We start from the raw sequence: 23,710 nt of genomic DNA, 5'->3' as shown, positions 1-23,710 counted from the left end.
ACTGGGGTTGGGGTCTGGGCACACCGCTTTGATACATTGGTGCTCCTACTACTTGACTAATTGGATGCCACTGAATGTGGCATTGCCACGGAATACTGATATCCGTTCTCCAATTACCGCTGCGGTAACTCTGAAATCGGTATTCTGCGGAATTTTCCGACCATCCCTTGTCACCATGAGCTATCTGGGTACTCCGTCATGCTGTTCTGCACAGTGTGTGTCATACGGTCATCTGTCTCTCCATACAGCGAAGTGTCACATAGACAGAAGACTGATGAACCTCTCCAACAAGGAGAATGAAGACTTCCTCTGCACCATCTACAAAGACAGCAAGCTGTCCAGGAAGGAGATGTACGCCACCATCACCGAGATGCTGATAGGCGCTGTGGAAACGGTAAGAAAATGATTAAATATAGCGGCGTACCTGTGGGACAGCAGGGCTGTGGGGACCCCAGTTACTTACCCTATATCCAATATTATTCTCTGGAATAAATATTGTTGTGCCAACCTTCTTACTGCACAGTACTCTGCCTATGACACAAGAGACCTGGGTTTGAATCTTGGTTCTTCCTGTTCAGTAAGCCAGCACCTATACAGTGAGGAGACCTTGGGCAAGACTCCCTAACACGGTTACTGCCCGTAGAGAATGCCCTAGTGGCTGCGGCTAGTTTGGAAAGTGCAATACAAATATTCTTTGTCTTGTCTTGTTGTAAGTGGGGAGATCCTAGTGGCCACCCGTGGCGTAGCAATAGGGGTTGCAGAGGTCTCGACTGCACCGGGGCCTTTGGGCCAGAGGGGCCCTGTAGGGCCCTCCCTCAACCGCAATATTAGCTCTTTTATTGGTCCTTTGCCGGTAATAATCACTTCTATAGATGTTTTAAATAGCAGTAATCATTAACAAACTGTTCCCCATCTCCTTCTTGCACCTCAGACACTGTGGTTGTCCTTGCCAGGTTTTGGTGCACCGTATCAGTTGTTTTGTATAGAATGCTTGGGGGGCCCCAATGTGAAACTCGCACTGGTGTCCATAGCTTCTTAGCCACACCAGTGGTGGCCACACTTGCTAAATGTCACTAGGCAGATAAGTCTGTATACTGTGGGAGTCACCACAGGGAGCAAGGGCGGGGAAGGGGGGATTGTGGAGGCGTTAAATCGACGTGATTTATAAAACGCCAACATATAGCGTTGTGCCGCGCAAAGTAAGAAACAAACATGGGGTACATAATGATACATACAATGGAGTACACCGAAAATAGACACTGGTACAAAATACAGCATTGGTAGACATAGTATGTCATAGTATGAAAAATGTAACATGATGAATAAAATGTATAGAAGACACAAAATTTATAACAAATTCCAAGACACAAGGGTTAGAGAGCCTCATGAGCTTACAATCTAATAGGGAGGAAAGTAGAGGTGAGGTGCTATACAATATAATAATATCCAGAGGTGGTGTGTTTTAGGTTATATTTAGTACTAAAGAGTACAGCTTGGCCAAAAGTTGAAGGAATGGCCTAAGTTACAGCTTATGCTTGTTGTAAAAAGTGAGTTTTGAGCTTATTTCAAAGGTTGGAGAATGCCAGATGTGTTTTGGATGGAGATTCCAGCTGAGGGGTGAGGCACGTAAGAAATCTTGCAAACATGAATGCAAAGAGGTGATTCTAGATAAGGACAGAGGAGGTTGTGTGCATATCTGAGACATAGTTAAAGGACAACTGTAGTGAGAACAATATGGATGCTGCCATATTTCTTTCCTTTTAAACAATACCAGTTGCCTGGCAGCCCTGCTGGTCTATTTGGCTGCAGTAGTGACTGAATAACACCAGAAACAAGCATGCAGCTAATCTTGTCATATATGGCAATAATGCTAGGCACTTCTGATCTGCTGCATGGTTATTCAGGGTCTATGGCTAAAAGTATTAGAGGCAGAGGTTTAGCAGGGCTGCCATCCAACTGCTATTGCTTAAAATGAAATCAATATGACACCCTCAATATCCCTTCCACTACAGTTGTCCTTTGAACCTCTAAAAACGGTAAAATGAGGGTATTTCAAAGTCTAAAGACTTCTATTATTTCATTTAGGTTATTAAGCCTTGGCTTTCCTTTCCCTTAGACCACCTGTAGTGAAAAAAGTGCACCTAGGGGGTATTAACCTTGGCAGGGGGAAGACTTTGGATACTAACGATGCTCCTTAGCATCCCCTGATCCAGGGGAGGACTGGCCCAGGGGGACGGGGGGCAATTGCCCCCCGGGCCGCCCGAATCTTAAGTAATTAGGGCCGGCAGACATACCACAGGTGACAGGTTCGCAGTGGGGATCGCATTCTCGCGCGATATTTCCCGGCAAGTTGAAGTATCCAATCAGAGAAGGGGCTGAGGCGGCCGGCCGTGGTGTGCCCTTGTGCGTGGCTGCGCCTGCGGTGGATGTGAGCGGCACAAGGACACAAATAGCTTAGGTCCTCTCCGGCCCGGTGGGTTGACCCTGCTTGACTCCGCCCCCCGCCTGGAGCCATTGCCGCCCGCAACGTGCTGCTGTGCCTGCGGTGTCGTCGGAGTGAGCTGTCTCACTCTTCAGCTTTCTGTGCTGGGGGGCTGGGGGCCTGGAGCTGCGGCTACGAGTGGCTGGCTGGCCTGGCTGAAGGAGTCAGACACAGTCCTCCCCTGTGCTGCTGTGCCTGCGGTGTCATCGGAGTGAGCTGTCTCACTCTTCAGCTTTCTGTGCTGGGGGGGGCTGGGGGCCTGGAGCTGTGGCTACGAGTGGCTGGCTGGATTGGCTGGAGGAGTCGGACAAAGCCCTCCCCTGTGCTGCTGTGCCTGAGGTGTCGTCGGAGTGAGCTGTCTCACTCTTCAGCTTTCTGTGCTGGGGGGGGCTGGGGCCCTGGAGCTGCGGCTACGAGTGGCTGGCTGGCTGTCCTGGCTGGAGGAGTCGGACACTCTGGGGGCTGGGAGTCGGAGATGCCACCTATAGCTGCTTGCTGCTGTCCTGTGGAGGAGGAGGAGGTGTAGGACTGAGGAGACAGGAGGATAGAGGAGGTCGGGTCCAGGTTGCCAGAGGAGAAGGTGGTTTTTATAAATGTTGTTTCTGTATTTCTTCTCCCTTGTCACTGAGTTACTCACACTTTGCTGCCTGCCTGCTACTGCTGTCAAATTCAATTCTCTGCCCAGGCCAGTGCCCTCTGAGTTTTTTTTTGTGTGATAATCATCCCCATTCTGACCCTGGCCTGAGGGGGAACGTTTTTACTTCTTGTGGTGTGATTGGCGGCAGGGGAGGGGGGAGGCAGGAAGTTAGGCACTGTCAAACAGGTAGTTGGAGGGGGGGGGGTAGGTGTCAGACAAGTAGTTTGTATGGTGGGTGGGCAGGAGTGGGGTTAGGCATCACCAGGTAGGTAGGTTTGTGTGTGTGTGTGTGTGTGTGGGGGGGGGGGGGTTGTTTAAAGGAGTTATCAGGCATTTTTAATGAAATAAGTGCTACTTACCCGGGGCTTCCTCCAGCCCCACGCTCCCAGCATGTCCCTCGCCGCAGCTCTGCAGTCAGCCATTCGCTGCCGCTGCCTCCCAGTCCCCGGCGATGGCACCAGTCCGACCTGGATGTCGGCCTGTACTGCGCCTGTGCGAGCAGCACTGTCAATCACCGCCACGTGGACCGGAGTGTACTGCGCAGGCGCAGTAGTTCTGCGTCTGCACAGTACGCTCTGGTCCATGTGGCGGTGATTGACAGCGTCGCTCGCACAGGCGCAGTCGGCCTGACGTCATCGCCGGGGGCTGGGAGGCAGCGGCAGCGAACAACTGACTGCAGAGCTGCGGCAAGGGACATGCTGGGAGCTTGGGGCTGGACGAGCCCTGGGTAAGTAGCACTTATTTTCATAAAAAAAAAAAGCTTGATAACTCCTTTAAGGTTAGGCATCAGACACAGACAGGTAGATTGTGCGGAGAAATGGGGTTACGCATCAGGTACATAGTGTGTGTGTGTGGCTGGGGCTGTTAGTCATCACAATTTGAGGATTTGCACACAAGAAAGATATGGCTTTAGGCTGGGGATGCCGTGAAACGGGCCTCTAGTTTGTGTTGTCCCCCCAGGCCAAAAGGTCCCAGTCCTCCCCTGCCCTGATCCATCGCGGCAAGAGCACCACCAACCAACCTCCCCCTCCCCCCGACAACAAGGGTTTCAGCCAGCAATGGTCTTTACCGCTGGGTCCCCCAAACAGTGTGCACACCGCTCAGGCTCCGGCGGAAATAGCCGAGGCAAGCAGCTACTGCGTGAATCGCACAGATGTCAATATTGTGGTGGCCTCTCTCTGGGGAAACCAGCAATGGATCAAGGCTGCTGCAAAGAATGGGGGAAGCCTCATCAGGATCCAGGGGCTTCCCCCTCCTGAGGTAAGTACCCCCCCGGGGTAGTTTTTCCCCCTACAGGTTTCCTTTAAGTTATTCCATCATTCCACCTGTTGTTCTTTTCTTCTTGTCTCCACACACCATCAATAACATAAAGAACAATACGTAATACAGGATAGGAGATGGTATCTCTATCCATACATCTGCTATGTTTTTGCATCATACTTCTGTAACCCTGTGTGGGGTTCTTCTTTAACCTTGAGACACTATACTTTTCTTGAATATGGCAATAAAGAAAAGGCCAGGCATCAGAGCGTTAACTCATTGTATGTACATTAAATGTGTAACAGGTTTAATGAAGTTGAGCTGTGAAGGCAGAAAATATTTTTTCTAGAGGAAGATCTTGTCTTTAATTAATGTAAAGTGAGAGAACACACTTCTCTGTCCACTATAGGGCAATGTCTCACAATCTCATAGTAAGCAATGTGTTAACCTCTTTCGGTGACTGAACAAAGTTACAGCAGTAGAACACTTTCACTTTGCAGTACAACACTGTCTCTTTAAGGATCCTTCATGAACAGAACATTCACCAGAACTGAGCGTCATTTATCAGTAGGATACCATCTCTTGGCAATAAGGTCTCTCTCAGGAGCTACACAGCACAGATTGTCTGGATGGCACAACTCCTATGCATATAATATATCAGTCTGTGTGGAGAGTGAGTGGGAGACTTATCTTGAGAGCTGCAGCCATATGCAGCTTGGCAGACTGGAGTCCTGTCTGTGGGTGCTGCTGGGGTGTCTGGCTCACTGCTTTCTCTAATGTTAGATAGTCCTCTCCTGAGGTATGCTCTTCCCTGCAGACAGCTGTACTTGGGGGTCCCCACTAGAACGTTCTTCTCCTTCAGGACAAGCTATATCCTTTTCACAGGCCCTCTCTTCCTTCAGCACTCACTCTCTGCCCACCATGTGACCAACCTCTCTCCTCTAGCACAACAGCCCTCCCCCCTGCTCAAAACCAACTTTATTGTCCTAGAACAAAATAGAGATGGGAAGTTCGGATCTTTTCAATGATCCGGATGATTCGAATCGGATCATTGAAGAGATCCGGATCTTTGATCCGAATCTCGGATCATTTTACTACCGGAAGCATTCGGGGGTGAAATGAACAGCAGGACAGGTCTGTGGACAGGAGAAGGGGAGGGGGGTGGACACACAGAGAAGGGGAGAAGATGGACAGAGGGCAGGGAGTGGACAGAGAAGGGAGGAGGGACGAGCAGAGAGCAGAAATGTTTGCACGTAATACCCACATGCTGAAGTCATATGCTTTACATGTATTTCACCTATATGTCCATCTGTACACTTTGAAAGAAAAGGTCGCACAGTGAAAGAAAGCATTCCCAGAAAATAAGTGCAGCTGTTTAGTGCCGAGTGCAGGAGGATTATATTGCCTTTCAATCACACTGTCTGCAAAGTTACTGAGCTGTGCTGAGCTGAGCCAAAAGCTTCCAATGTGATCACTGTGCAGCACTACGGAACAGCCAGCCTATAATGGGCAGCACATTGCAGCCAGTATGTGTGCTCTACACATATCTGGCAGTGGCACCCATGTCCCCTCTCTCTCATCTACCTGTCTCCCTGCAAGGCTGGCTCCCCTCCAACAAAGCGATCCCTGCTTCCAGGACCCCGCTGCCCGCTGAGAGGGGGCGTGTCGCTCCTGGCCCCGCCCCTTTTGCGATCCGAATCGTTCATTTTGATGATTCGGATGATCGACTCATAAAAAAGATTCGGATCAAAGATCCGAATCGTTCATGATCCGGACAACACTAGAACAAAACAGACAGACATGTTCTGAGAGCACACACCCTCTCTGTACAAAAAGTTGTAGCATGCAGCAGTAAATCATTATTTGACTTGTTCAGTGGCGGCTCCAGGAAATTTTTTTAGGGGGTGCTATGCAGGTGCTGGACCAATTTCCGGGGGAGCTGCTGACCGGATGAGGGCGGGGCTAACTGTAATTTAAAGTGAACCCAGGGTGAGAGTGATATGGTGGCTGCCATATTTATTTCCTTTTAAACAATACTAGTTGCCTGGCAGCCCTGCTGATCTATTTGGCTGTAGTAGTGAACTGAATTACACCAGAAACAAGCCATGCAGCTAATCTTGTCAGTTCTGACAATATTGTCAGAAACCCCTGACCTGCTGCATGCTTGTTCAGGGTCTATGGTTGAAAGAATAAGAGGCAGAGGACCAGCACGGCAGCCAGGCAACTGGTATTGCTTAAAGGGAGATAAATATGGCAGCCTCAATATTATTCTCACCTCGGGTTCCCTTTAAAAGTGCAACGCAAAGACAGAGGGCCCAAGTTTTGGTGACCCTTTTCCCAGAAAATTCACATAATTGTGCAGGTTTTCTCAAGAAAATACACGTAATGTGAGCAGATTTTAACAAAAAACACGTCCAATGACCCCAATATGCACAATCGTTATCAGATATGGCCCCAATATGCACAATCGTTATCAGATATGGCCCCAATATGCACAATCGGTAGCAGATATGACCCCAATATGCACAATCGGTAGCAGATATGACCCCAATATGCACAATCGGTAGCAGATATGACCCCAATATGCACAATCGGTAGCAGATATGACTCCAATATGCACAATCCGTAGCAGATATGACCCCAATATGCACAATCGGTAGCAGAAATGACCCCAATATGCACAATCGGTAGCAGAAATGACCCCAATATGCACAATCGGTAGCAGAAATGACCCCAATATGCACAATCGGTAGCAGAAATGACCCCAATATGCACAATCGGTAGCAGAAATGACCCCAATATGCACAATCGGTAGCAGAAATGACCCCAATATGCACAATCGGTAGCAGAAATGACCCCAATATGCACAATCCGTAGCAGATATGACCCCAATATGCACAATCCGTAGCAGATATGACCCCAATATGCACAATCCGTAGCAGATATGACCCCAATATGCACAATCCGTAGCAGATATGACCCCAATATGCACAATCCGTAGCAGATATGACCCCAATATGCACAATCAGCATCACCTGAAAAAGAAAAGAAAAACCCATTTACTCACCTACAGCCAGAAGACCTTCTTTCCCGACCTCCTGGCCCGAGTCCCGACCTCATTGTGGCGCGCAGCGCCCGCGCGCCCACGATCCTCTTCCTTCCCGACGTCACGACGAGACTTCCTGCCTGCATGCAGAGAGCAGGGCTACGGGAAAATGGCCGCCCGAAGCCATGCACTGCAGACTCGAAGTCTGCAGAACAGGGCTCCGGGCGGCCATCTTACCGTAGCCCTGCCTGCTGCTCCGTGCTGCCGCTGTGTGAACTGACTTGGCGTCTTTTAGACGCCTGAAGTCAGTTCACTCCAGGGGGTGCTTTGGGGGTGCTTGGACAATTCTAGGGGGTGCTCAAGCACCCCCTTGCACCCCCCTGGCGCCGCCCCTGGACTTGTTGTCTCACACACATATGCATTTAAGAACCATTAGTATGCACTGTCATTATTGAGGGGGTTACACTTCCATTCATTGATATCTTCTTTACATATTCCAGACAGCCAACAGCTTACTCTGGGTCATATTCAACATTTCCCGAAACCCAGACATACAAAGGAAACTTTACGAAGAGATCCAAAGCGTATTGTCTCCCGGGCAGGCGCCAACCGCAGAAGACATAAGGAATATGCCATACCTAAAGGCCTGCTTAAAGGAATCAATGAGGTAGGCTACTGAGTAAGAGCTTCATACCTTGCAGATTAGCAACATGCAGGGAAGAGGTCATCATTGTCTTCTGCTGGAGTTAACTTGATTTTACTTTGCTTTCCAAGGCCACCGTCAGAAATGTCTTGGCCTTATACTGGGTAAACCTAACCCCCCTTCCCCCAATACATAATGCCCTTTGGTCTGCAGCCCAGCTTAATAGTGTAAGCCCTGGTAGTTTAGCCTCACCCCCCTCCTTCCCATGTAGCTATCCCTGGTTGTCTAGAGCCTAGGTTCTCAACATGTGGTACGCGTACCCCAGGGGGTACTTCTGATTGTTTTAGGGGGTACTCGGGCTTGATATACTGAACCAAGCATAACAAATTTAGAGTTTTAGAAAATGACAAATCTTATTTAAACAACACAAAATTAGTGTTTTAGCTAATTAAAAGCAATTGTAAATGTTTGGAAATTGTTTAGAACCAATTATCATGTACTATGATTAAATATATATTTATCAAGGGGTACTTGTGATAATGTTTACTATGCTAGGGGGTACTTGGTGAGTACAGGGTTTTAAAAGGGGTACATAACAATAAAATGTTGAGAAACCTTCCCCTCCCTCCCCATGTGGCTTCCCCCAAGGGCTAGAAAAATAAAACATACATTAGCCACATCAAGATCCCCAATGTATCAAAAACTGCGCCCATCAGTCTTCAATCAAAAGACCATATACACAAGAAGAAAAAGAGAAGCCTTTCTGGGCTATTAATACTAATATCAGGAACCAATCAAATCTCTGATGAAAAAAGTATTCTTTATTGAAGCAAGCATTTCATAAAAACAATTAAAAACATACAGATCTCTCGGATCGTGCCAATTATAATCGGCACTACCTTCCCACTGTTTAAAGTGTAACTGTCAGGCATAAAATAAAAAATCAATTCTTTATTTTTATCTGGTAAACAAGTAATACGGATGCTAACCAGGCAATCCAAAAGTTTCTTGTTTATAAATGATCATTCCCCAGTTTACCTGACTCTTATTTGGTACGTTGCCGCAAAAAGGAAGTTGCAAGGCATGCTGGGTTGTCTTTTTTTGCTTCTTTATTTCCCCTCAGACTTAACTAATGCACTAATGCAAGATCGCCTCCCTATTGAAGTCTATTGCGGTTCGCGGAAGTTCGCGCAAACCCGGACATTTTGCGGAAGTTTGCGAACCCGTTTCACAAACCGAAAATCGGAGGTTGGGGCCATCTCTAGTGTTTAGAAGTCCCTTCCTCCATATAGCTTCCCTGGTGGTGGGGTTTAGTGGCCCCTCCCCCGTATAGCTTCCCTGGTGGTGTTTAATTACCCCTCCCCAATATGGCTTTCCTGACGGTGTTTAATAGCCCCCCCCCCCACCAATTTAGCTTTCCTGGTGGTGTTTAATAGCCCCTCCCCAATATAGCTTTCCTGGTGGTGTTTACTAGCCCCTCCCCCAATATAGCTTTCACCACAACACAATATCAGCCAATATAAGGGAGGGGGGGTGTATCAGTCATACCTCCCCCTCCCTAGAGATTGATTTGAGAAAAGGTAAAAGATTTCTCATGGGAAAGGGGGTATCAGTTACTGATTGGATGAAGTTCAGTCTTTGGTTAAAGTTCCTCTTTAATGGCCACTGGATCCTTGCACTGTCAAATGATCATTAATAATACTAATAATAATGTGTGGATGTCTTTACTTCTCGCTGACAATGTGCTGTATGGAATGTTATAAATTGGTAACCCAGCTCTGGAAGGCTGGAGAGATTAGTGCTAATCATGGGATTACAGATTACACAGGAGGAGAGAGATCAGTACAGATTCCTCTAATACGGATGCTTCATTTGCAGGATAAACCCCTCTGTTCCATTCACCACTCGCACTCTGGATAAGGAGACGGTGCTGGGAGAATATCTACTGCCTAAAGGAGTGAGTATAATGAGCTAATGTATTCCCACCCAGCTAAGAGATAATACTCATCTGTAATCCACATAGCTATCCTACAATGATGTATACTGCTGAGCTCTGGACCTATCCTCCAGTACTGTACACAATACAGCATTTACATCAAGCCCTGCACCACAGGAGCTTACACTCTATACTGCTGAGCTCTGGACTATCCTCCAGTATTGTACACAATACAATACAGCATTCACATCAAGCTCTACACCACAGGAGTTTACACTTTTGTGGCCAAAAGTAAAAATACACCCACATACACTATTATATATAAAATAAATACATTTTTATTTGTTTTTACCCCTTTTACCCCTAATAAAATACTTAAAATTACATAATTCAAAAAAAAATACATACACAGTTACTTTAGGGACTTTTTTTTTTTAAATATGTACCGTATTTTTCGGAATATAAGACGCTCCGGCATATAAGACGCACCTAGGTTTAGGGGGCAAAAATCAGAGAAAAAAAAAAAACTAATCCTAGGTGCGTCTATGGTGCAGGGGCGTCTTATGGACCTTTTCTCCCTAAACTACACTGCCCATCTACACCACACTGGCCTAAGCTACACTGCCCATCTATACCACACTTCACTTACCCCTGCTGCCCCCACTACACTACACTTCACTAACTAACCCCTGCTGCTGTAACCACCTACTACACTACACTAACCAACCCCTTCTGCCACCACCAAATATACTACACTAGCTAAACCCTGATGAAACATCTCACCTGATCCTGTCGCCACGATCCTCTCCTCCCCCATCTGGCTTTCTTCATCAGAGGGCGCCCATCATTCAGGATGCAGGTCTTCAGGGTCCAAGCTGCGGCACTCCTCTTCAGCTGCAGTCTCCTCTCTTCATCCCAGGACGTCTTGTCATGCAATGTGAACGTCTTCAGAGCCCCAGCTGCCCGCGGTCCTCTTCGCTGCAGTCTTAGCATAGACTGCAGCCTTGCGATATGCATGTGCTGCCGCCGCCATCTTTCCTAGTTACGGCGTCCTCACCCGACGTCCTCCCTAGTTACAGCGTCCTTCCCCGACGTCCTCGATAGTTACAGCGTCCTTCCCCGACGTCCTCCCTAGTTACAGTGCCCTCTGCTGCTTGATCTGCGGCGCATATGTGCGCGTGACGTCAGAGGCACTGTAACTAGGAAGGACGTCAGGGGAGGACGCTGTAACTAGGGAGGACGTCGGGGAGGACGCTGTAACTAGGGAGGACATCGGGGGAGGACGCCGTAACTAGGAAGGATGGCGGCGATACGAAGACTGCAGTGAAGAGGAGCGCGGGCAGCTGGGGCTCTGAAAACGTTCACAATGAAGGACAAGACGTCCTGGGATGAAGAGAGCCAGACGAGGAGGAGAGGATCGCGGCAACAGGATCCGGTAAGTATATTCCGGGGCCACAATTACCGCATCTTTGGAATATAAGACGCACCCACATTTCCCCCTCATTTTTGGGGAAGAAAAAGTGCGTCTTATATTCCGAAAAATACGGTATGTCATAAGGGTGTATTACAGTTATTTTTTCAATTAATTGGCTTGTAATTATGTATATAGTATAAAAAAAACAAACAACAAAAAAAAAAAAACACCAAACAGAAAAAATACACGCTTTTTTTTTTCCAAAATAAAATATTGCCATACATTGTACTAGGGACATAATTTAAACGTTGTAATAACCGGGACAAATGGGCAAATAAAATGTTTTTTTTTTTAAATTCTTAGAAAAAAGTATCACACAAAGAAAGCCTAATTTGTTGGGAAAAAAACCCCAAAACAATTTAAAGATTATTTTGGTGTGATAAGTAACGATAAAGTTATTGGCGAATGAATGGGAGGAGTGTGATGTGAAAATTGCTCTGGTTTTTAATGGGAAAAAACTGTGGCTGAGAAGTGGTTAATGTAATGTACTGTCAAATGAATATAAAACAAAAGTCTATGAAGAGTCCTTATTACTGCAACGTGTGGCTTTATGGCTGCTGCAGATCCACTAAGCGCTGGAAGGTGATGCTGTGGCAAGTCTTGAGGGGGCGTGCCTCACCTCCCGCATGCCCTTCATTGTGGAAATCCCTTGACAGGCACCCCTCATTATGTAACATTGCTGCTGTGTATGGGGTTATGCGTGGAGTATTGGCACATTCCAGGGTCATGATATTCCCTGGCTCCCTAATCTGGCAGTGCTCTCGGGTGACCCGGCCAACAACAGCAACGCTGAGGAATGGCAGACTATGATTTATGTGTGACCTACAGAGGGAATAAATATTACATCTCCGCCATGCCGGGGAGTGAACCCCCCCCCCCCCCCCCTGCAGGAGTAAACATTACAATCTCTCTGCATAATATGTTGTGTTTCTTTTGCTGCCTTTCAGTAGTTCAAGGTCCAGAGCACTTAAAGCGGACCCGAACTCCAGTCACCAGATACAGTTCACACTGGAAGGCTGCGAGTTACAGACCGATTTCCCTCAGTAGATTGCAGTGTTTACCAGCAACAGTCTGTGGTGCAGTAGACACAGTACCCTATGTCTTTAAAAATGAATTTGTGGAACCCACGAAAATCAAGTTGTTTCTACCAAGTAGTAGCAGTAGGGTATTGTACCGTGTTAGCCATCAGTAAAAGCAAGAAGTTTTAAACCAGGATGATACCATTTATTGGCTAACTAAAAATGAATAAAAATAAGCAAGCTTTCGGCCTTGCAGCCTTCGTCTGGCTTATATCCTGTTAGTTTGCAAACTGGTGGTACAGACAGCCTATATACATGCAACATCAAAAGGGAAAACAGATATTTTTTCAAGCATAAATACATGTCATAAGCTCATTCTCTTCCACTGATTTCTTACACAGGAGGACTAGGGATATATTTGTGCCTGGGAAAGGGTTTTAAAATAATGCCTGACAACTACTTTTCAGGCTGTTAACCTAGTTGGTTGCATTCTTTATATTTGGGCAAGGTGGACCATCACTACCTGAGTATCGAACAGATGAGGTAATGCGGCTTCTCTCTTCTTCTTCACAGACAGTACTGACCATAAACAGCCACGTCTTTGGCTCCAGTGAAGAAAGCTTTGATGATTGGTCTCGATTCCGACCTGAACGATGGCTGGAGGACAAGAACACCATCAATCCCTTTGCTCATGTTCCCTTTGGCATTGGGAAACGCATGTGTATCGGGCGACGTCTGGCCGAGCTCCAGCTGCAGCTCAGTTTATGCTGGGTGAGCTTTCTGAACCAAAGATACGCCTAGCTGTCCTCATTCTGTGCCCAACCACTCACTCTGTCTTGGTGGCCTATGCATGGTGCCTTCTGCTCAGATGATACTACAGACTGTGGTGTCTCTCTGTCCATAAGTTAGGTGCAGGGCAGATTCTAGGCTAAACAGCTCCCAGAGCGAGGGTGTAAAAATGTCATCTACCACATCCCCCCTCCCCTGGCCTGATTACGATGTTTGTGATGTGATAGCCAGAAAAACCCTGTATTAGGTATCATGTTGGATCTTTATACTCGACGTCCAGCACTGCACGACGCCATTGTTTTTACCGCTCCCATGCCCGCCAGAAGTTGATCGTGTATGTACAACATGTGGCTGCTCTGTTTGCCAACAGGGATCGATATCCAATCCCTTGGGTGACAGAACTCTGAAGAACATCGCTACTCGCTAGGTGAATATTTAGCTTAAAGGGATACTGTAGGGGGGTCAGGGGAAAATGAGTTGAACTTACCCGGGGCTTCTAACAGTCCCCCGCAGACATCCTGTGTTGGCGCAGCCACTCACCGATGCTCCGGCCCCGCCTCCGGTTCACTTCTGGAATTTCTGACTTTAAAGTCTAAAAACCACTGTGCCTGCGTTGCTGTGTCCTCGATCCTGCTGATGTCACCAAGAGCGCACAGCGCAGGCCGAGTATGGTCTGTGTCTGCGCAGTACACTCCTGGTGACATCAGCGCGAGTGAGGACATGGCAACGCAGGCGCAGTGGTTTTCTGACTTTAAAGTCAGAAATTCCAGAAGTGAACTGGAGGCGGGGCCGGAGCATTGGTGAGTGGCTGCGCCAACACAGGATGTCTGCGGGGGACCATTAGAAGCCCCGGGTAAGTTCAACTCATTTTCCCCTGACCCCCCCTACAGTATCCCTTTAAAGAAGGGCTAATTGGGTGCATTTATACTTACCTTGGGCTTTCTCCAGCTCCATGAGGTGCATGGGCTCCTTCGTCATGCTCTCTGGCTACTCCATTCATTGGCTATCCCTCCTGGAAATCTAACCAGTTGCGGGCAGTCGCATGCCTATCGCATGCGCTGGCCGGCTGTGCATGCTGCCATGCTCCTTTGACTGGGAGCATTCTGGGAACACAACAGGGGCGTGCCCGCGCAACCGAGCCGCGCATGCAAAAAAGAGCGTGGTCACCCAGATTACTGAAGGGGATAATAAGAGAACGGAGCTGTCAGAGAGGATGGCGAGGGAGCCCACGCACCTCACGGGGCTGGAGGAAGCCCCAGGTAAGCATAAATACACCAAGGAAACCCATCTCAGGCTTCCTTTAAAGGAGTAACAAGATAGACATGGAGGCTGCCATCTTTTTTTCCATTCAAACAATACCAGTTGCCTGGCTATCCTGTTGATCCTCTGCCTTTTGATACTTTTAGCCATAGCATGAACAAGCATGCAGCAGATCAGGTGCTCTGACTGAAGTGTGACAATATTAGCTGCATGCTTGTTGCTGGTGTTATTCAGACGCTGCTGCAGCCAAATAGATAAGCAGAATAGCCAAGTAACTGGTATAGTTTAAAAGGAAGTACATATGGCAGCCTCCATATACCTCTCCTTACAGTTGTCCATTAAGAAAGCATTTTTGCCTATAGTGAGGCCTTGAGTCAGGAAACACATGTTCTGGAGGAGTTTTCTTTGTATGCTCCACTCGTTTATATTGTTGTGTTCTTGTTGCAGTTGGTCAGGGGATATAACATTGTGGCCACTGATAAGGATCCTGTGGACACCATCCATTCGGGAACCCTGATGCCCGGCAGGGAGCTTCCTGTGGCCTTTCTGAGCAGGTAGAATAAGGTGAGTTACAGCCTGGTGGAACTGCAAATGACAATAATAATTATCGTAATTATTGAGGTAATTAAATACTGATATTTTACTATAAAAACTTAAAATATCTATATTAAAGACGAACCCCATTGAAAATAATGTAATAAAAATTGCTTAATTTTTACAATAATTATGTATAAATGATTTAGTCAGTGTTTGCTCATTGTAAAATCTTTCCTCTCCCTGATTTACATTCAGACATTTATCACATGGTGACATTTTTACTGCTGGCAGGTGATGTCACTGGAAGGAGATGCTGCTTTTTTTTTTGGGGGGGGGGAGACAGTTGGAAACAGTTGTTATTTCCCACAATGCACCAAGGCTCCCACAGTGTGATGTCAGGACCTCAGAGCTGTGAGGCGCTGACATCATACAGTGGGAGGGGTTTCACCACAAAATCAGCCATACAGAGCCCCCTGGTGATCCGTTTGAGAAAAGGAATAGATTTCTCATGGGAAAGGGGGTATCAGCTACTGATTGGGATGAAGTTCAATTCTTGGTTACGGGTTCTCTATAACCCCCTCCCGACCGCCTAACGCCGGCGGGGGAGGGTGGAAGCCCCAGGACCGCCTAATGCCGATCTGCGTCAAGTCCTGGGGGTGGAGATTAGTAGGGAGTGATCACACATGTGGAGTTCGTGATCAGCCTGCCAGCCCACGATCGCGGCTGTAAAAGTGAAAAAAAGCCGTTATTTGTATGTACAGCGCTGCGATCGCCTGCGGCATTGTACGGAGGACAACTCTGTCACTGAGCTGTCCCCTTGAGTGGCTCAAAAACTGATCGCTCTCACAGGCTGATACCTATGAGAGGCGATCACACAAAACACTTAAATTAATAATAATAAAAACATTGCAGCAGCAATCAGATGTCACCAATAGAAAGCTCTGTTGGTTGGAAGAAAAGGAGGCAAGATTCATTTGTGTGCTAAGTTGTATGGCCGTGCAGTGAACTGTTAAAGCTGCAGTGTGCTGAATTGTAAAAAATGACCTGGTCACTAGGGGGTGTAGGCCTGTGGTCCACAAGCGGTTAAATACCGATATTTTACTATGGCCAAACCTAACCCTACTCTCACACAGAACCTGACCCCTAACCCTTCCTCCCTGCCAGAGTCCTGAGCTGCTCCCGGGATATTCAGGGCAGAGTATGGAGCCTGGCTGTGGATCCCTCCACAGAACTCCCCCGTACCTGATGATATCGGCATTGTGGCCCATGTAGAACTCCTGCTTGTGCTCCCGGTTGTTGTAGACTACCCCGATCCCCGCCACAAAGTAGATGATCTCCTTGCTGCCGTGTAGAAGAAGTTGTTATGGCCCTGGTAGCCGTACACCCTGCCCAGGTGGGGGTGGCTATTGGGGGCAGTGCGTTCGCTCATCTCCCCGTCTATCCGGAGCAGGTCGGGGAGAAGCTGCTGCAGCGCAAGCGGCAAGTGTGTGCACCGCCACAGGCGCCAATACAAAATAGCGGCATTTGGGCGCCACGATGCCCGATACACAGCAGGACGCCTACATTTCCGCTCTTGTGCAAAAACACCGCTATCTTGTATTGGCGCCTATGGCGGCGCCCAATTAGTCCACTTGCCAAGTGCGCCCTTTTTTCCTGCTCTGGGGGAAACCTACCAAGAGCGTAACCTCCATTATATCAGGCTGAGCCCATGAGGGCCGACCAGAGCCAGATCATGCACAAGGCAAACCTAGGCAGTTGCCTAGGGCCTGGAGAAGGTCTAGGGTCCTAGTGAATGCTAGCCCCCACTGACTGTGAACTGCAATGGAAACTGGCCATAGACTTTAATACAAAGCCTGCATGCAGCAAGTTATAATAATAAAAGAATGATTGGTTACAACGCAGTACAGGGCCATAGAACTGTATGGGCAGTGAGTTGACATGCAGAATTATTCTGCAACGTAACTGAGCACTGTGAAAGGACCCATAGGCTAGGTTCACAGTGGGTGTTGGGTTCCTTGTAGCAGCAATGGATTGGGGAAGTTGTGACGCTGCTGACGCACACAGTGCAGCATGCAGCCAATGAAGAGTATGCTTCACTGTTAATGCGTTGTGTGGTAATGAACTGCATACAGTGTATTCCCATACCACAAGCTGTTGTACTGCAACACACCCGCCACACTGTGAATGTCACATAGATGATGCCTTGCAGTGCGGTAATCCACGTCACTAAGCGCCCATTACACCGCAATGCACTGCTGTGAACATAGGCTGAGGCATTCAGCTGGTGCCATACTATGCAGAATCGCTAGGGCCGCATGTAAAAACGCATATATGTGCTTGCTGTAATATTCTCACAAATCCATGTAAACCGCACGTAATGTAATGTAACATTGGAGAGGCAGGAGATGTGCATTTTTGTATGCATTTTTTTTGTTTGTTTTATTATTATTATTATTGATTTATAAAGAGCGCCATTGATGCAATATAAGGCCTCTTTTTCACGAGCAGTTGAGCTGTTTGCTCAGCAAGCAGTTGCCAGGCAGCAGTGAGCAGATGCCAGGCAGCAGCGAGCAGTTACCAGGCAACAGTGAGCAGTTATCAGGCAGCAGTGAGCAGTTGCCAGGCAGCAATGAGCAGTTGCCAGGCAGCAATGAGCAGTTATCAGGCAGCAGCGAGCAGTTACCAGGCAGCAGTGAGCAGTTACCAGGCAGCAGTGAGCAGTTGCCAAGCAGCAGTGAGCAGTTGCCAAGCAGCAGTGAGCAGTTGCCAAGCAGCAGTGAGCAGTTGCCAAGCAGCAGTGAGCAGTTGCCAAGCAGCAGTGAGCAGTTGCCAAGCAGCAGTGAGCAGTTGCCAAGCAGCAGTGAGCAGTTGCCAAGCAGCAGTGAGCAGTTGCCAAGCAGCAGTGAGCAGTTGCCAGGCAGCAGTGAGCAGTTGCCAGGCAGCAGTGAGCAGTTATCAGGCAGCAGCGAGCAGTTACCAGGCAGCAGTGAGCAGTTGCCAGTTAGCAGTTACCAGGCAGCAGTGAGCAGTTGCCAGGCAGCGGTGAGCAGTTGCCAGGCAGCGGTGAGCAGTTGCCAGGCAGCAGCAACAGTTGTGAGAGTTTGAGAGTCATTTTACTGTCTGTAGAAAAGAGGCCTAATGCTGGGAATACATGGCTCGATCCTGAGTCATTTAGATGGCTCGATAGATGATTTCCGACACATCCGATCTCGCGCCCGATCGTTTCGCCGCTCGATTCTGCATTGAAGACAATGGAAAAGATAAGAGAAACGAGAGGAAGATAAGAGAATTGCCTGCGGAATCGAGCGGGAATCGATCGAGCGGAAGAATCAAGTGGCATAATCAAGCCGTGTATGCCCAGCATTAATCAACAGCATGCATCAATTTGCATTGGATTTGCATGCAAGCTGAAATGATTAGCATTTTATTGCCCATCACCACTTAAATGTGAGGCCCTGTCACACTGGGTCATTTTCATTTTTTTAAAAACACTTCCATTAACTTGCAATTAAAATCAGTGATTGACCGTGTGTATCAGGCTTTAGGCCTCTTTTTCATGGGCAGTTGATTTTTTTTAAGCTCTTGTGCAATGATTCTCTATGGGAGGCCTAGTGCACACCGGAGCGTTTCCACTGCGGTTTGCGATCTGCTTGCGGGTGCGGATCCGCTAGGGTAATGTATTTCAATGGGCTCTTGCACACCAGAGCGGGAGGCGTTTTGCAGAAACGCATACTCCCGGGCTGCTGCAGATTTTGGATTGCAGATGCGTTTCTGCCTCAATGTTAAGTATAGGAAAACCGCAAACCGCTCTGAAAAACGGCACTTCAGAGCGGTTTGCCAGGCGTTTTTTGTTACAGTAGCTGTTCAGTAACAGCTTTACTTTAACAATACATGAAATCTACTATACCAAAACCGCTACACAAAACCGCAAAACGCTAGCTGAAACGCTGCAGAAAAATAAGAAAAAGCGTTTCAAAATCTGCTAGCATTTTGCGGATCTGCTAGCGGTTTTTGGTGTGCACTAGGCCAAAGAGTTCACATCTGAGCCATTCATTTCCGATCCACTCAGAGAAGCGGTGCCTGTACCATTTTAGAGGCGATTGTGCCTCAATGGAAGGTATTGGAAAATCACTTTGTGCAGAGATTGTGTTCGCTTTTTCAAGAATAAATACATTGTATTTACTCTTTTCCGGGTGAAAGAGTTTACTTCCTGACTTGCGTCAGGGAGTGAATTAAAAAAAAAAACGCTCGGAAAAGTACTTAGAAAAGTGCCTTTCACAAAAACGGAACACCCACCCAAGTGCCAGGAATAAAAAAAAAAAAAGCCCAACGCTAACGTGAGCGGAACGCAATGTGAATGAGGCCTAAGGAAGACTCAAGGAGCTGCAACTAATAGGGCTGGTTCACACTACAAGAGCTTTTTAATTGCCAGTGGTTTTAAAAAGCTCTTGCTAAGGCAATGCTATGGTTTTTTTATAAAATCAGATCGCTCCAGTGAGAACACACACATAGCATTACATTAGCAAGAGCTTTTCAAATCACAAAGGGCTCTATTCATAAAACATTTGCGGCATTAAAAAAAATGGAGGGAAAACACTGCATAGTATTTTAGACTTTTGTGTGCTAATTCATATAAATGTTAACACTTGAGATGAAAGGTCTGGGAATTCCCGCACTAAACTAAGGCCACATACAGACATCAGACCATAGTCTTTGGAAAATGAAAGATCACAGACCAATCTTACCACCCTTCCTGTAGTATAAGAGCCATACTCTACACAGTCTTTTCTATGGAGCTGAACTCCACATCAGGAAAAAATCTTTGCAAGATGCTGCACACACAGATGCTGTACAGACACAAAAGATCAGTATCTGCAAAAGATCTGTTCCTGCCAAAAATCCATTCCTGCAAATTGCAATGATAGTCTATGAGATCTGCAGATCATCATACACACATGATTTAACTGACATTCATCTGCAGATCAGACAATCATCTGCAGATCTGAAAATCCATCCTGGTGGATCTGATCTGCAGATGAATGTCAGTTAAATCATGTGTGTATGATGATCTGCAGATCTCATAGACTATCATTGCAATTTGCAGGAATGGATTTTTGGCAGGAACAGATCTTTTGCAGATACTGATCTTTTGTGTCTGTACAGAATCTGTGTGTGCAGCATCTTGCAAAGATTTTTTCCTGATGTGGAGTTCAGCTCCATAGAAAAGACTGTGTAGAGTATGGCTCTTATACTACAGGAAGGGTGGTAAGATTGGTCTGTGATCTTTCATTTTCCAAAGACTATGGTCTGATGTCTGTATGTGGCCTAACGGTACTAGCTGAGGTGATACATTTTCCCTGTGCAAAGACAGTTACTATAGAAGAGGCAGCCCCAGCATCCCTTTAGATGTGCATTCTTTTTAAAACTGCCTCTCCTTGCCCTGAATCTTCTCTGAATCTGTCTATTAGTCTTTCTAAACAATCTAATTGCCACAGCTTAGAAGAACTTCAAGAAATGTTACACATGCAGGCTTTGTGATGTGAAATAAATCTGAAAACAGGTACCCAAGGGGTTAAAAAACATAGCCTGGATATTCTGGGATGCCTTTTCTGTTCTGCTCTCACTGCTGCTGCCTGGGAGGTCTGTCCCCATTAGCTTGCCTGATATCGCTGGCTTATCTCCTTTTCTAAACAGTCGGTATTCTCCGTTCCCATTCCGCTTGCTCTAATCTGTATGAATTAACATTTAGGCCTCCTTTCCATGGACTGTTGGTAGGCAGTGAAATGCCTCTCAAACTCTCACAAAGGCTCACTGCTGCCTGGTAACTGCTCACTGCAGCCTGGCAACTGCTTGCTGAGCACACAGCTCAACAGTCCGTGGAAAGTAGGCCTGAGGGCTCGTTTCCACTAGTGCGGCGTGCGTCTCGTAGACGCACGCCGGCACTGAGCGGGTGGGCGGGATCGCAGGCGATTCCCATCAGCCGTGCCATGCACGGCTATGGGAATCGCAGCCTCCGCCGCGAATTCTGTGGGGGTTTCCGGCCGAATCGCTACTGCAAGCGATTCGGCCGGCGGCGCCGTTGTCCCCTATGGCAGAGTTTCCCCGCGCGATTTGCCTGCGGAGAAACTCTGCGGATTCGCGGCCGTTTCCGCGAGAGTGGAAACGGGCCCTTAGTGACTTGTTGAGATAATCACCGCATAAGGTAGTAATTTTCCGCACTGCTCAGGAATTGTAGCTTTTCATGCGGAAACAGCTTTTATGAATGGACACTTTGCCATGGACTCTTTTCCATGAACTGTTGACAGGCAGTGAAATGCCTCTCAAACTCTCACAACTGCTGACTGCTGCTTGGTAACTGCTTGTTGCTGCCTGGTAACTGCTGACTGCTGCCTGATAACTGCTTTCTGAGCACACAGCTCAACAGTTCGTGAAAAAGAGGCCTTAATGGTCGGAAAAGTCAGCGGTTTTGAGCATTACCGCATGCGGGAATGCTTTATGAATAGAAGCCAAAGCGCTTAGGCCTCTTTTCCATGGACTGTTGAGCTGGGTGCTCAGCAAGCAGTTATCAGGCTGCAGTGAGCAGTTACCAGGCAGCAGTGAGCAGTTACCAGGCAGTACCAGGCAGTAGTGAGCAGATGAGAGAGTCTGAGAGGCATTTCACTGCCTATGAACAGTCCGTGGCAAAGAAGCCTAAGGCCTCTTTTCCACGAACTGTTGAGCTGTGTGCTCACTCAGCAAGCAGTTACCAGGCAGCAGTGAGCAGTTATTAGGCAGCAACAAGCAGTTATCAGGCAGCAGTGAGAGTTTGATAGGCATTTCACTGCCTAGAAACAGTTCGTGGAAAAGAGGCCTTAGAAAAGCCCTTGTAGTGTGAACAAGCCCTATTTCTGAGTTGAGGCTCAATTATGCAAATACATGCAGTTTAAAATGTGCTTATACAATTTACATAATTCTACATCAACTCAGAATTATTTGCATCTCATTGACCATTTCTATGAGGTAGGGCACACTCCTGTCTATATAGGGAACCCCAGTGGTCAGTGAGTCTCTTCTAGGCTCGGTGCACACTTGTCTGTACAGAAAAGCATGTGGTTTCAGGAATGTGTGTTTCTGCGGTTTTGGATTTGTATTTTTGCCTTTTCATCAAGAGATTAAAGATACATTACTGGATCTATTTTTACAAAAATGCATTCATTTGCAGCTCCATAAGAAAGCATTGTATGCATATTGTATGGAGGGAATTGCTGTGCGATTTTAAAGCCCACATAAAATTGCTTCTCACCCGTGCAATTTTTTTGCACCCCATAGCTTTACATTCTTTGTGATTTCGCATGTGGTTTTCCATAATGTGGCCAAGCACATGCAATTTTAGTCCACAGAGCTTAGGAACACTTTAGGAAGAAAACCGACAGCAATTTGGCTGAAGGGGGGCGGCGGAGATCAGTACTGTAAAGATTTATGGGCGGTGGTCTTACACATCATAAAATAAGTACTCTTTAACCACTTGAGGACCCACCCTTTACCCCCCCTTAAGGACCAGCATTGAATTATGTGATCTGTGCTGGGTGGGCTCTACAGCCCCCAGCACAGATCAAACACCAGGCAGAGAGATCAGATCACCCCCCTTTTTTCCCCACTAGGGGGATGATGTGCTGGGGGGGTCCGATCTCTCCTGCCTGCGTGTGGCTGGCGGGGGGGGGCACCTCAAAGCCCCCCTCCGCGGCGAAATTCCGCTTCCCCCCTCTCCTACCTGGCCCCCTGGTGATCGGGGCTGCACAGGACGCTATCCGTCCTGTGCAGCCTGTGACAGGACGTCCCCTGTCACATGGCGGCGATCCCAGCAGCAGCGCCGTACAATGTAAACAAAGCGGATTATTTCTGCTTGTGTTTACATGTAGCCTGCGAGCCGCCATCGGCGGCCCGCAGGCTATTCACGGAGCCCCCCGCCGTGATTTGACAAGAAGCAGCCGCTCGCGCGAGCGGCTGCTTCCTGATTAATTAGCCTGCAGCCGGCGACGCAGAACTGCGTCGCTGGTCCTGCAGCTGCCACTTTGCCGACGCGCGGTATGAGTGCGCGGTCGGCAAGTGGTTAAAGGAAACCTGTAATGTCCCCCTTAAAAAAAGGTGTTTAACTTACCTGGGTCTTCTGCCAGCGCCCTGCAGCCTCCCTGTTCCCGCGCTATCTCTAAACGATCCTCTGGTCCCCTGTCGTGGCTCAGTTTAGTTACTGCTGACTTGAGTCCTGTGCAGGGAGTACATTTGAAATCGGCGCCGGTAGACTTGGGCGCAGGATACAGCGCTATATGGCTGATCCTGCTTCTGCACAAGTCCGGGCCGATTTAATTACTATTCACCCTCCAGGCCGTCATGGATAGTGGGGGAATTAAATAATTTGGCTTCGAGCGATTGCTGGAGGCCGAATTATTGTGTTTTTAAGCAACTTCGGTTCCGTCTTCTGACGGAACCAACGTTACTCACTGAGCGCCGCTATAGACTGATTCCCATTACAGTCTATGGCGGCGCTGGCTGCGCCCAAATCTAGCAGCGCTGAAAAGCACTGCTCCGTGTGCAGGTATAGTAGGAGAAAACTTTGTACTGCCAGGGCAGCGTACAGCCAGGGTGGTCCG

General features: G+C 47.7%; 1 protein-coding gene across 2 annotated transcripts in view; it reads left to right on the top strand.

Annotated features, from left to right (window-relative positions):
- CYP24A1 (cytochrome P450 family 24 subfamily A member 1) overlaps nucleotides 1-23,710 on the top strand; it is a 146,178-nt gene that overhangs the window by 118,003 nt on the left and 4,465 nt on the right. For both annotated transcript variants that reach the window (XM_068261896.1, XM_068261895.1), the window contains 5 exons: nucleotides 249-394; nucleotides 7,926-8,092; nucleotides 9,947-10,025; nucleotides 13,071-13,268; nucleotides 14,994-15,110. In XM_068261896.1, the coding sequence (XP_068117997.1) occupies nucleotides 249-394; nucleotides 7,926-8,092; nucleotides 9,947-10,025; nucleotides 13,071-13,268; nucleotides 14,994-15,104 (701 nt within the window). In that variant the 3' untranslated portion in view covers nucleotides 15,105-15,110. The remainder of the gene's footprint in view (nucleotides 1-248; nucleotides 395-7,925; nucleotides 8,093-9,946; nucleotides 10,026-13,070; nucleotides 13,269-14,993; nucleotides 15,111-23,710) is intronic.

Source organism: Hyperolius riggenbachi, chromosome 12, assembly GCF_040937935.1.
Source record: "Hyperolius riggenbachi isolate aHypRig1 chromosome 12, aHypRig1.pri, whole genome shotgun sequence".
NCBI classification, from domain to species: Eukaryota; Metazoa; Chordata; class Amphibia; order Anura; family Hyperoliidae; genus Hyperolius; species Hyperolius riggenbachi.
The sequence above is the reverse complement of the archived record's forward strand: the minus strand, read 5'-3'. Positions and strand labels throughout refer to the sequence as shown.